Consider the following 15187-nt stretch of genomic DNA (forward strand, 5'->3'; position numbering starts at 1 on the left):
CTGGACTCCTTTTTCCTATCCTAACTACCTAACAGATATTAAAAAAAAACCCACAGGAATGACAGAAATAAAAATGTTATTATTCACATAGCCACAGGAATGATCAGCCATATTATAGTCAGTTTCTCATTATTAGAGAAAATGTGAAAATTATCAGGTTGTTCTCTCAGGTGATATAATTTACATCTATAAAACATCATAAACATCTATAAATATCTAAAACAATCTGTAAAACATCATAAATCTAACTAAAGCCTGATAATGCAACCAAATCAATAGAGTAAAATCCCAGAGAATCTGAAATTACTGGAATATATATATATTTTAAGGACAAATTGCTATGAAGTACATGCAAGACCAGTTCTAAAATAACACTCTGTGTAGGCGGTTTGGAAAGAATTCAGAACAAGAAAGAACCTAGCCTGTAGTTTAAAAAAAAACAAAAAAAAACACAAAAAAAATTGAGAAAACTCAGAGTGATCTTACAATTTTAAAGAAGATTTTAAAGAAAGGGGCTTATTTATTTTTTTCTAGGATAGACCTGACTCTGCAACTTTTTCCCCAAGTTTATACATGTTCAGTCCTAGCTGAGAAAGTCAGAATTGTTGATCTGATTATTCAGAAGCAATTACATTGATTGAGTCACATTCTGACTGGGCAGGTGAGGTAGACCAGTGGCTAAGACTCCATACTCCCAAAGCAGAGGGCTTGGGCTTGATCTGTGGTAAGAGAGTTAGATCTCACATGCTGCAGCAACTAAAGAGTTCACATGCTGCAACTAAAAGCCCTGCATGTCACAACCTAAAAAAAAAAAAAAGTCCTGCATGCTGCAACTGAGACTGCATGGTCAAATGAATAAATTAGGAAATGAATGGGCAAGTGAAGAGGCAGTAAGTAAATTCAGGAACCTATGGCTAAATTTCTCTTGCCTCTTCCCACTTAAAACCAGAGAGGAACTAACCATCTTTAGACGGACTTTTGGTCTCTAATCTCCATTTTACATTTTAAAAGGACTCATGCCATCTGTCTTAGGTGACACACCAAGTATGCTATTCCCCACTTTACATGGTACTCAATTGGAAAAAGGGAATATGAGCAGAGGCAGAGTTGAAAATCATTTTGAACCTGGAATCAGAGCTTGTTGACTCAGCCTTTTACCAAACTCTGCACTGAGTAACCAGTGCAGGACTTCTTGGAATGAGAGCAGGACTCCCTCTGGTGCTGCTTGCAGGCTTCACATTGTATTAGAAACCATTGGAATAAATGGGTTTCCCAGGTGGCACTAGTTGTAAAGAACCCACCTGCCAATGCAGGTGACATAAGAGACATAGGTTCAATCTCTGGGTCAGGGAGATCTCCTGGAGGAGGGCATGGCAACCCACTCCAGTACTTTTGAGTGGAGAATCCCATGGACAGAGGAGCCCATTAGGCTACAGTCCACAGAGCAGCAAAAAGTTGGACACTATTGAAGTGACATAGCACACAGCACACTGGGATGAAGTCTGGTTGATGGATGAGTCTAGGCATTCTTTTGTTGCTGGTCATAATACTAAAATCCCCTTCTTAATTTATATTCATATAATTTTCTGAACACAAAGCAAAATTTGCAAAACTAAGACGATTTTATAAAAATATGGAACTGACTGCAAAGACTGAAAGTGAAAGTCACTCAGTAGTGTCTGAATCTTTGAACCACAAGGACTGTACAGTCCATGGAATTCTACAAGTCCGAATACTGGAGTGGGTAGCCCTTCCCTTCTCCAGGGGATCTTCTCAACCCAGGGATCGAACCCAGGTCTCCTGCATTCAGGCAGTTTCTTTACTAGCTGAGCTACCACGGAAACCCAAAGTACTTGATTACACATGCATTTTGAAATTGTACCTCCTTTTCCAGTGTTACTGGAAAAAATATGCACAACCTGAAAGCTGAGAGTTAGGTTTTATTTGGTGGGAATATCAGGATGGAGAAGGCAATGGCACCCTACTCCAGTACTCTTGCCTGAAGGATCCCATGGACAAAGGAGCCTGGTAGGCTGCAATCCATGGTGTTCCTTAGAGTCAGACATGACTGAGCGACTTCACTTTCACTTTTCACTTTCATGCATTGGAGAAGGAAATGGCAACCCACTCCAGTGTTCTTGCCTGGAAAATCCCAAGGACGGGGAGCCTGGTGGGCTACTGTCTACGGGGTCTTATAGAGTCAGACACAACTGAAATGACTTAGCAGCAGCATCAGGACTTGAGCCAAGAGGCAGCATCTTTGGCAACCATGGAGAAAGCTGACTTCAAGGAGGTAAGAGAGAAGCTAGGCTATATAATAAGTTTGCAAAGAGGGACAGGTGATCTGAATATTAAAAGGCTACTGTTTAAAGCTAAATTTCTCACATGAAAAGATTTAGAGATCATCTATGTAATGGAAGTTGTAAACCTCTGAGCTTGCTGAAATCATTTCATTCATATGCATCTAGCTATCAGAGACCTCACAGAGACTGAACCAGACCTGCCTTTGAGTGTTTGAGTGTCTCCTGTGGAGCACGGGTCAGCAGTGGCCTGCCTTGGGGACAGGCACCCTGGCTTCAGCAGATCTGGCACACACAGTGTGTGGCATGAGTCTTCTTGGAGGAGGTTGCCATTAGCCCCACTACAGAGCCACTGAGCAGGCGACCCCCAAACTGTAGGACAATTATACCGAAGAAATTCTCACACTGCTAAGAAAGTTCTAGGACCCACAACAGATTTCCCAACCTGGGAATTTGGCAAAGGGACTGAGAACTCCCAGGGAATTTGACTTTGGAGGCCAGTGGGGCATGACTATGGCACTTCCACAGGACTGGGGAAACAGACACTTGGAGGGCATAAAGAAACCTTGTGCACACCAGGACCCAGGAGAAAGGAGCAGTGACCCCACAAGAGACTGACCTAGACTTGCCTCGGAGTGTCCAGGAGTCTCTGGCATGGGAGGACAGTGGCCTGTTGTGAGGTCAGGGCCATTGAAAACAGCAGTGAGGGCGTAAGTCCTTTTGAAGGAGGTTGCATGGAAAGGAGACAAGAATTAACTGAAGCATATTAATTGTGGTAAAGACTCTCTAGGATAGTGGGGTGGCTTCCCTTGATAAAAAAAATCGTAATTTTTATTATCTGACAAATCCTTTAAGGGTGAAAAGTGCTTTCATTTCATGTTGCCATATGGGTTACTGATATCATATACAATTTTATGTGAGAGTATTAAAGACTGTCTCTGTGGGGAAAGAACCGAGAATGAGATATTAAAATCTCAATCTCCTTGGTTAAGTTTGGAGTCAGAAACTAGAACCTTGGTAGAATTGGAGTGGATTCAGAAGCAAAGAACTTGGGAAGGAAATAAAATTGAGAAGCAGAAGGTTGATAGTAATTCAACGTGCACTGTAGAAACTGTGGTTCCCTATTTTACAATAGCAGACCTTTCTAAGTACCAATTATATTACCATTTAAAATACAGTTGATAATCTCATAAATGTAAGGAGTGTGATAAACCTGAAACACAGAAAATCATTATTTTTGGTAAAATAGATAAAACATGACAGGAAAAAAAATGCTTTCCTCATTTTAAAAAGCAAGCAAGTTTGAAATTAAAAACAGAAAATATGAGTATTTCTTAATAATGTATAGAATGTGACTTTGTGTTCACATATGTGTATATATACACTTTATTGTTCAGTCACTCAGTCATATCCAACTCTATGTGACCTCATGGACTACAGCATAGCAGGCTTCCCTGACCTTCATCAACTCCTGGAGCTTGCCCAAACTCATGTCTCTTGAGTCAGTGATGCCATCTAAACATTTCAGTCTCTGTTGACCCCTTCTCCTTCTGCCTTCAATCTTTCTCAGCATCAGGGTCTTTTCTAATGATTCCACTCTTTTCATCAGGTGGCCAAAGTATTGGAGCTTCACTTAAGCATCAGTCCTTCCAACGAATAGTCAGGATTGATTTCCTTTAGGATTGACTAGTTTAAACTTTTTGCTGTCCGAATGGTTCTCAAGAGTCTTCTCCAACACCACAGCTCAAATGCATCAATCCTTTTGTGTTCAGGATTCTTTATTATGCAACTCTCACATCCATACATGACTACTGGAAACACCACAGCTTTCACTATATGGATCTTTGTTAGCAAAGTCATGTTTCTGCATTTAAACACACTGTTTGGGTTTGTTACAGCTTTATTTCCAAGGAGCAAGCATTTTTTAATTTCATCTGCAGTGATTTTGGAGTCCAAGAAAATAAAGTCTGTCACTGTTTCCCCATCTATTTACTATAGAAAACCTTTGTCAGCAAGATAATGTCTCTGCTTTTTAATATGCTCTCTAGGTTGGTCATAGCTTTTCTTCCAAAGAGCAAGTGTCTTTTAATATCATGCCTGCAGTCATCATCTGCAGTGATTTTGGAGCCCCCCAAAATAAAGTCTGTCATGGTATCCCTTGTTTCCCCATCTATTTACCATGAAGTGGTAGAACCAGATGCCATGATCTTCATTTTTTGAATGTTGAGTTTTAAGCCAGCTCTTTCACTCTCCTCTTTCACTTTCACCAAGAGGCTCTTTAGCTCCTCTTTACTTTCTTCCATGAGGGTGGTATCATCTGCTTATCTGAGATAATTGATATTTATCCTGGCAATATTGTTTCCAGCTTATGCTCCAGCCAGCCAGGCACTTCACACGATGTACTCTGTATATAAGCTAAATAAGCAAGGAAACAATATACAGCCTGTACATACTCATTTCCTAATTTGGAACCAGTGTGTGTTCCATGTCCGGTTATAACTCTTGCTTCATAATCTACATACAGATTTCTCAGGAGGCAGGTAAGGTGCCTCAGTTCATCTATTGAAGAATTTTCCACTTTGTAGTGATCCACACAGTCAAAGTCTTTAGCATAGGCATGAAGCAGAAGTAGAAGTTTTTCTGGAACTCTTTATTGATGATCCAAAGGTGATTGGAAATTTGATCTCTGGTTCCTCTGCCTTTTCTAAATCTAGTTTACACATCTAAATGTTCTTGGTTCTCATAGTATTGAAGCCCTACTTGGAGAATTATGAGCACTGCTTTGATAGCAAACTACCACAAAATTTCCCTCATCTCATATGCTATGCCAAAGCCTTTGACTGTGTGGATCACAGTAAATTGTGGAAAATTCTGAAAGAGATGGCAATACTAGACCACCTGACCTTCCTCTTGAGAAATCTGTATGCAGGTCAGGAGACAAACTTAGAACTGGAAATGGAACAACAGACTGCTTCCAAATAGGAAAAGGGGTACATCAAGACTGTATATCATCACCCTGCTTATTTAACTTATATGCAGAGTACATCATGAGAAACGCTGGACAGGAAGAAACACAAGCTGGAATCAAGATTGCTGGGAGAAATTTCAATAACCTCAGATATGCAGATGATACCACCCTTATAGCAGAAGTGAAGAGGAACTGAAGATCCTCTTGATGAAAGTGAAAAAGGAGAGTGAAAAAGTTGGCTTAAAGCTCAGCATTCAGAAAATGAAGATTATGGCATCAGGTCCCATCACTTAATGGGAAATAGATGGGGAAACAGTAGAAACAGTGGCAGACTTTATTTTTCTGGGCTCCAAAATCACTGCAGATGGTGATTGCAGCCATGAAATTAAAAGATGCTTACTCCTTGGAAGGAAAGTTATGACCAACCTAGACCACATGTTAAAAAGCAGAGACATTACTTTGTCAACAAAAGTCCATCTAGTCAAGGCTATGGTTTTTCCAGTGGTCATGTATGGATGTGAAAGTTGGACTATAGAGAAAGCTGAGCGCCAAAGAATTGATGCTTTTGAACTGTGATGTTGGAGAAGACTCTTGAGAGTCCCTTGGCCTGCAAGGAGATGCAACCAGTGCATCCAAAAGGAGATCAGTCCTAGGTGTTCATTGGAAGGACTGACGCTGAAGTTGAAACTCTAATACTTTGGCCACCTGATGCGAAGAGCTGACTCATTGAAAAAGACCCTGATGCTGGGAAAGATTGAGGGCAGGAGGAGAAGGGGACAACAGAAGATGAGATGGTTGGATGGCATCACTGACTCAATGGACATGGGTTTGGGAGGACTCTGGGAGTTGGTGCTGGAAAGGGAGGCCTGGTGTGCTGTGGTTCATGGCATCTCAGAGTCGGACACGACTGAGCAACTGAACTGAACTGAACACACACTGGTAATATAATGCTCAAAATTCTCCAAGACAGACTTCAACAAGACTTGAACCGTGAACTTCCATATTTTTAGCTAGTTTTAGAAAAGGCAAAAGAACCAGAGATCAAATTGCCAACATCTGCTGGATCATTGAAACAGGAAGAGAGTTCCAGAAAAACATCTATTTCTGCTTTATTGACTATGCCAAAGCGTTTGACTATGTGGGTCACAATAAACTGTGGAACATTCTTCAAAAGATGGGAATAACAGACCACCTGACTTGCCTCTTGAGAAACCTGTATGCAGGTCAGGAAGAATCTGTTAGAACTGGACAGGGAACAACAGACTGGTTCCAAATAGGAAAAGGAGTACGTCAAGGTTGTATATTGTCACCATGCTTATTCAACTTATATGCAGAGTACTTCTTGAGAAATGCTGGGCAGGAAGAAAAACAAGCTGAAATCAAGATTGCTGGGAAAAATATCAATAACCTTAGATATGCAGATGACACCACCCTTATGGCAGAAAGTGAAGAACAACTAAAGAGCCTCTTGATGAAAATGAAAGAGGAGAGTGAAAAAGTTGGCTTACAATTCAACAGTCAAAAAATGAAGATTTTTTGTAATAACCAAGAAGAAACTTGAGCAGGATTTCATAAAATAGTCACATATTAAGTATAAATATTTAAAAAATGAAGTATATCAAAGCATGCTATTTTAATTAACAAGAAACATCAGAGATCATCAAACTCCTGAAAAATATTTTATCAAACTTAAACTGGATATATATGACATGTTACAAAGGTTTAGCTTGTGCATACCTAAAATTACTACGTTGTTAATATATTTAATATAATAATGTATAGATATTCAAATAGGTGAAAAGTGTTGGTCTCTACACGACAGAGTTTATTCATTTGTTTGCTATGGCAGTTCTTTTGTATAAACTCAGAAATTGTTCAAGGTATCCATGTCGTGAGTTTACTTAAACTCCTTTATGCTATCTCATTTGGTAATAACAAAAAAGTGAAGGTATATCTTGTTGGTAGAAAGTAACAAAAGTTTAAATTATGATTTTAAAGAATATTTTAGGAAAGAACATTATGTTATTGCCAGAATATAGCACTGTGGTAAATTGTAGGTTTGGTTACATTAATTTTATCATAAGCAAGACAGCATTATGTTTACACTTTTTAAACTATATACCTTAAATCATTATAATTAATTATTCAATACCTCATAAAATTGAGAATATATCTTTGTAGTTAATTCCACATCTAAAATTATGTTTATCTTTACCTTGTTCTTATTTATGCCACTGTTGTAAAAGCAGATAGCTGCCCAAGTGATTTATAATTATTCTAAGATACAGACACAAGCTTGGGTTATAAATATCAAAAGCTGTGATAGATCATTTAATGAACTTGATTACTACTGTGTAATGCTATCACGGTAAGACCGAATAATTGTTTGATCTCAAGGTCAAAACATACTGGAGGATAGACCTCAAGGGCAACATACTGGAAGATAGATTTTTTTAGAAAAGAAAGGAAAAGACATCTTTATTTTTATTAAAAATCAACTTGTATCCTCATGTTACTGCAGATTTCTGGCTGACACTGGTCAATAAGACATCTAGGTACTTGTGCTTAGTTTAGTGGTCACAGTACAGTTCATGAAAGGACCAGGAAAAGTGATGAGACAAAGGAAAAGGAAGAAATGTGCAAACTCCTGGGTTTCCATTTATTGGAGAAATATCCACATAGCAAATAGCATTTTTGAGAAATACATATTGCTCCAAAAGTATTTGAAATGTAGCTTTTTAGTAGTTTGCTTCTTCTTTTTCACATATGTACTTTGTAAGTAAAATTAATGTAGGAAAGAATTAAATAGATTTTTAAGTTAATTTAAAAGGATAGGTATTAAATTCTAATCATTACTTTTGCTCCATTGTACCATCAACCTTGCTAACATATGATAATCAGCTATTTCTCTGAAGCCAGGAAGGGTTATTAATATAATACAAATGAAGTATTATCACTATTAATACCCAAATGAAGGGGAATCTTGAAATGAAAGACAGAAAATAGTGTTTACAAATGGGAAAAAGTCTGATGTGTCATCTGAAAGAAAATTGATGGTGTAAAATGTGCTTTAGGGCTTCCCAGGTGGTGCTAGTGGTAAGGAACTTGCCTGTGTATATAGGAGACATAAGAGATGCAGATTCGATCTTTGGGTTGAGAAGATCCCCTGGAGAAGGGAATGGCAACGCACTCCAGTATTCTTGCCTGGAGAATCCCATGGACAGTGGAGCCAGGCAGGCTACAGTCCAGGGTGTCACAAAGAGTCAGACACAACTGAGGTGACTTAGCAGGCAGAAGGCAGCAAAATGTGTTGTATAGCAGAGTAGAAACTCTGAGCCTCCTGATCTTCCTGACTAGAATGGAAGCTCTGGCTAAAGTGCATTCTACACTACTCCTTGTCCAGTTTCTTTAGAGAATGAGTAATAATGAGTATATACTGAACCCAAAATCATGTTAGATTTTCAGGAAATATTCAACACAGTCAGTACTGAAAATAGAATTAATTATTACGTTCCTAAGACCTCAAACAGCAGCTCAACTTGATGAGCTGAAATTGATAAATGAAACACTGAGACTTTAATGGTAGTAACTTCCATTTGTTTAATTGCTTATATTCTCCACTTCAAGAATAGATTATTTTAAAACTTATTTCTGAATCATGCGGCATATTTTGGGAGTAAGTCTTTGATCTTTGGCTTGATAAACTGAGGAATGGACAAGAATCCAGTGGAGTAGGAGAGGAGTCTATACTAATCAATGACTGGTTACTTCAGTGAACCATTCCACGGATTCCAGGCCAACTGCTAAAAAAAAAAAAATAATATTGCTACTCTCTCTTTTTCTTCTTTGCAGTTTTACCAAACTTCCAGCAAAAAAACAGGCAACATTTAGTGACCAGGAATGTAACAGTTGCCACACAAGCTAGCAGGAAACCAATCACATCCAAAGAGTGGCGCTGGTACCAGGTGAGGTCATGAAAGGCTGGTCGAAGGTGCTTGGCTCCTTTGTGGCGCATGACAAACTCGACCCAGAAGACTGCTCGATCCAGGGGTTTCACAGGCTGATCATGGTGAATTCTTGATAACTTCATAGCATTCTCTTTATAGCTAAAATTGAATATATAAATAACAACTTGAAAAATTTATTAAGGACACCATATACCTAAAACTTTTGTATATTATTTAAAGTATATTGCATAATTATATGATAAGATGTGATAAATGAGATCACCGAGACTACAGAAAGCACATGACAATTTGTTTCCTCTTGAGATATTTCTAGATATGATGGCCTATCGTTGGAATGTGTTGGATGCTTTAGAGTCTCAGTAATTATTGGAGGTAGGAGAGAAAATAATTGCCAGTTGGAAATAGCATTCTGAAAGTACAGAAATAAGAATGGATTAATATGTAGCTTGAGAATATAGAATTTTGATCTCACTTGCTGAGTGTGGCATTGGGAACATGATAGTGTCAGGAAGCAGCATTGAGGGCAGATCTATGAAAAAGGAATCCTTCTCTCACCCCTTCACTCTTCCCTAGGTTCGATCTGGAGTATCAGTGTTAATAAGACTTCAACAGTAACAGGAAGTGGTTTTGGTCTGTGATCTTCATGGTCCTGACATTCCAGATGCAAATAAAAAGCTTCATGATATTAAAGGACTATCTATCCAAGCCTGGCACTTCTTTTAATTTTAATATAGTTTCCTTTTCCAAAGAATATATTTATTTATATGAAAACATAAAATATAAATAAAATATAATCTTTTATTATTGAAAATTTATTTTTTATGATCACAGCTAATCACCAGTTCCCCCAGAACTTATTTATTTTAATACTCAGACCTGTGCCTTATTATTCAAAGCTTGTCTCACCAGTCTCCCAAGTCCTAGGCCCTGAAAACACCACTCTCTTCTCTGTTTGAATTTCTAGATTACATGTATAATTGACATTGAAAAATATTTGTCATTCACTGTCTGACTTACTTCACTTGGCACAGTGCCATGGTTTCACAAATGACAGTATTTCCTTTGTCCTATTTGCTGAATAATGTTCCTTTACATACGTATACCACATCTTCTTTATTCATCCACTGACAAATACTAGGTTTTAGTCATGTCTTCGTTATTGTGAATCATGCTGCAGTTAGCACTGGGGTGAAGACATCTCTTCCACATTCTGTTTTCATTTCCTTAGATACATATCCAGAAGTGAGATTACTCAGTCTCAGTGAGTGAAAGTCGCTGAAAGTCGTTCAGTCGTGTCCAACTCTTTGCTACCCCATGGTCTATACAGTCCATGGAATTCTCTAGGCCAGAATAATGGAGTGGGTAGTCTTTTTCTTCTCTAGGGGATTTTCTCAACCCAGGGATTGGACCCAGCTCTGCCACACTGCAGGCAGATTCTTTACTAGCTGTGCCACAGGGGAAGCCCAAGAATACTGGAGTGGGTAGCCTATCCCTTCTCCAGCGGATCATCTAGTTGTTCTATTGCTAATCTTTTGAGGAGTTCCCATACTAATTTCCATAAGGGCTGTACTAAATTACATTCTCACCTGGAGTGCACTGGAGTTCCTCTTTTCCAACATCCTCACCAATACCTCTCAGAACTTGTGTTTTGATGATGGCCTTTCTAACAGTTTCAAGCTGGTTTGAAACTCAATATTCAAAAAACTAAGATCATGGCATCCAGCTCCATCACTTCATGTCAAATAGAAGGTGAACAATTGGAAGCAGTGGTAGCTTTAATTTTCTTGGGCTCCAAAGTCACTGGACAGTGACTGCAGCCATGAAATTAAAAGAAGCTTGTTCCTTGGAAGGAAAACTATGATAAACCTAGACAGTGTATTACAAAGCAGAGATATCACTTTGCCAACAAAGGTCCACATTGTCAAAGCTATGATTTTTCCAGTAGTCATGCATGGATGTTATTTTGTGCATGTGCGCTCAGTCAAGTCTGGCTCTTTGAGACTCCATGGACTGTAGCCCACCAGGCTCCTTTGTCCAAGGAATTTTCCAAGCAAGAATAGTGGAGTGGGTTGCCATTTTCTACTCCAAGGAATCTTCTCAACTCAGGGATTGAACCTGCATCTCCTGTGGCACCTGCATTGACACATGGATTCTTTACCACTGGACCATAAAGAAGGCTGAGCACCAAAGATTTGATGCTTTTAACTGTGGTGCCAGAGAAGACTCTTGAGAGCCTCTTGGACCACAAGAAGATCAAATCAGTTAATCTTAAGGAAATCAACTCTGAATATTCAGTGGAAGGGCTGATGCTGAAGCTGAAGCTCCAATACTGTGGTCACCTGATGCAAAGAGCCAACTCATTAGAAGAAACCCTGATACTGGCACTGATTGAAGGCAAAAGGAGAACGGGGTGGCAGAGGATGAGATGGTTAGATAGCATCACCAACTCAATGAACATGAATTTGAGCAAACTTTGGGAGATAGTGGAGGACAGAGGAGCCTGGCATGCTGCAGTCCATAGGGTCATAGAGTTGGACACAACTTAGTGAATGAACAGCATCAACAACAATTGTAACAGGTATGAGGTGGGATTTTGATTTGTATTTCCTGATGCTTAGTGACATGAAGCCCCTTTTCATGTACCTGTTGGCCATTTGCATGTCTTCTTTGGGAAAATCTCTATTCAGTACCTCTGCTCGTTATTTTTATTTTTATTTTTCCTATTGAGTAATGATTTACTTTGGAGAAGGCAATGACAACCCACTCCAGAACTCTTGCCTGGAAAATCCCATGGGCAGAGGAGCCTGGTAGGCTGCAGTCCATGGGGTCAGGAAGAGTCGGACATGACTGAGCGACTTGACTTTCACTTTTCACTTTCATGCATTGGAGAAGGAAATGGCAACCCACTCCAGTGTTCTTGCCTGGAGAATCCCAGGGATGGGGAAGCCTGGTGGGCTGCTGTCTATGGGGTCACACAGAGTCGGACACGACTGACGTGACTTAGCAGCAGCAGCAGCAATGAGTTCCTTATATCATTTGTATATTAATCTCTTATCAGATGTATACTTTTCAAAATGTTCTCCAATTTTGTAGATTCCCTTTCATTTTATAGACAATTTATTTTACTGTGCAGAAGTTTTTGAGCTTGATATAGCCCCACCTATTGAGCTTTGCATTGGTTCCTTGTATTTTTGGTGTTATATCCCAAAATTTGTTTCTAAGACACTTGTCAAGTAAATTTTCCTCCTGTTTTAAGATAGCAGCTTTATGGTTTCAGGTATTTTGCTTAAGTCTTTAGTTTATTTCTAGTCAGTTTTTATAGGTAATGTAATATGGGGGTCCAAATTTCATTCTCCTGCATATAATTATTTAGTTTCCCCAGTACTACTTATTGAATAGATAACACTTTTCCTATTGAGTATTCTTCACTTTTTTTTTCAAATATTTTCAGCTTTACATATGAGGGTTCATTTCATGGCTCCCAATCCTTTCCATTGGTCTGTATGCCTATTTTTATTCCAACAACATTTTTAAAAAATTACTATAGCTTTGTAGTACAGTTTGAAATAAGAAGTGGGATGCCTCCAACTTCATTATTTCTTGGGATTGCTTTGGCTGTTTTTGATCTCTTGTGACTTCACACAAATTTGGAATTTGTTTTTCTATTTCTGTGCCCCAGAAGGCCTTAGAAATTGGTCACTCAACTCATTCTTCATTTTCTGCCAAGGAACTCTTTCTAGCTGAAAGTTCTCTCTTGGTGATGAGTAATGCTGGCTTGGGGGATGATGCTGGTAAAATAAAACTGTCATCATTCTGTTCTTGTGTGATTTATCTCTGTTTTTTTGTTCTATCCTGTTGCTAAAATTTCTTATATGGCCTTTAAGGGTACTCCCAGAAATGATTTTCTTCATGAATAGTGTCTAATTGTTGTTCTTTGTCAGGGAATGAGGAGGCTGGGGTCTTCTCTACCTCCCTTGGATCTCTCAATTTTCCTTCATTCTCTTTCTCTGGTTTTAATTTAAAATCTACCAATATAAGAAATTTTTAACCAACAAATATAGTCCTATTTTTCAACAAAATTCTTTATATTATTTTCTATTTATAAATTAGCACAAGGAAATAGCAGAAGTTTCTAAACTGTCATTGATTATAGCTACATGAGGAGAGTTAAGTGAGTTTTTATTTTTATTTACCTTTGTTTTTGTCATATTGCCTAAACTCTTTATAGTGATAATATCTGCAATTTTTAAGAAATAAAAGCATTGTTATTAATAAAAATTTGTATCTTTTCAACAATAGCTTATTTTCTTTAAATAAATGTAGTATTTGTTCAAGATTATAGTCTATCACTCATTAGTGGTAGGTGACAAAGTACGTTCACAAAATTTAGGAAACATAAAATAATCTAATTTGCTATTAGGTATGAGCTGGTGATTATGTAAAAGTTGTCAAATTAAAAATTTATGAAACTGATTATTCTTCAAGAAACAAGATGTTTCTTCTTAGAAAAGAACATATTATCTACTCACGAAGGGTTGTTAATAACTGCTTTCAAAGCATGAAGCAGATCTGCACTTGTCATTCTTTGCAAGTCTACTTCAACAGCTGCACCTTTGGCTTTCATACGAACAACATTATCATGCTGATCACCAAACATAGGAATTCCAACCATAGGGACTCCGTGGTAAATAGCTTCATAGATCCCATTGGTTCCACAGTGAGTGATAAAAGCTCTGGTTTTTGGATGACCTAAAGATTAAAATTTAAAAAATATATATATTATTCTAAGTTGTAAGAGTGTCAGAAACAGAAAATCATGATACCTTCATAAATCATTAATTCTATTAAGTGACATCTTCTATATAATTCTGTGCCATGAGGTCTCGTATAAATTCTTATAGGCTCCAAAGAAAGTAGTAACTAATTACTCCAGGCTAAGTATAATTAGTGATTCCAGTAAGTAAGTCATTCTACAGACAACTGAGAATTTTCCTGCAGAATAAACAATGAAGAGTACTTGTCATTTGACAAGTTATTGGAAGGAGAATACATCAACAAAAAAGAATGGAGGGACTGAAGAAACCAAATATTTTTGTTAGTGGGAAAATACTTTTGTTAATGGGAAAGGGGTGGTGAGATGTGCAGGGTTTCCATACCAGAATGTTAGCATCAGTTCAGTTCAGTTCAGTTGCTCAGTCGTGTCCGACTCTTTGCGACTCCATGGACTGCAGCTCGCCAGGCTTCCCTGTCCATCACCAACTCCCGGAGTTCACTCAGACTCATGTCCATTGCATCGGTGATGCCATCCAAACATCATCCTCTGTCATCCCCTTCTCTTCCTGCCTTCAATCTTTCCCAGTATCAAGGTCTTTTCAAATGAGTCAGTTCTTCACATCAGGTGGCCAAGTATTGGAGTTTCAGCTTCAGCATCAGTCCTTCCAATGAATATTCAGGACTGATTTCCTTTAGGATGGACTGGTTGGATCTTGCAGTCCAAGGGACTCACAAGAGTCTTCTCCGACACCACAGTTCAAAAGCATCAATTCTTCAGTGCTCTGCTTTCTTTATAGTCAAGCTCTCATATCTATACATGACTACTGGAAAAACCATAGCCTTGACTAGATGGACCTTTGTCAGCAAAGCAATGTCTCTGCTTTTTAATATGCTATCTAGGTTGGTCATAACTTTTCTTTCAAGGAGTAAGCATCTTTTAATTTCATGGCTGCAATACCATCTGCAATGATTTTGGAGCCCCCCAAAATAAAGTCTGACACTGTTTGCACTGTTTCCCCATCTATTTGCCATGAAGTGATGGGACCAGATGCCATGATCTTAGTTTTCTGAGTGTTGAGTTTTAGGTCAACTTTTTCACTCTCCTCTTTCACTTTCATCAAAAGCCTCTTTAGTTCTTCTTCACTTTCTGCCATAAGGGTGGTATCATCTGCATATCT

General features: G+C 38.4%; 1 protein-coding gene across 1 annotated transcript in view; it reads right to left on the bottom strand.

Moving 5' to 3' along the window:
* The window catches only part of LOC106503958 (UDP-glucuronosyltransferase 2C1), a 34093-nt gene continuing 27754 nt past the window's right edge, over nt 8849–15187 (bottom strand). Inside the window, exons 5-6 of the mRNA XM_018049523.1 lie at nt 13766–13985; nt 8849–9374 (exon numbers count right to left, since the gene is read on the bottom strand). Of these exons, the coding sequence (XP_017905012.1) occupies nt 9095–9374; nt 13766–13985 (500 nt within the window). The 3' untranslated portion in view covers nt 8849–9094. The remainder of the gene's footprint in view (nt 9375–13765; nt 13986–15187) is intronic.

Source organism: Capra hircus, chromosome 6 (genome assembly GCF_001704415.2).
Source record: "Capra hircus breed San Clemente chromosome 6, ASM170441v1, whole genome shotgun sequence".
In the NCBI taxonomy this organism is placed as follows: domain Eukaryota; kingdom Metazoa; phylum Chordata; class Mammalia; order Artiodactyla; family Bovidae; genus Capra; species Capra hircus.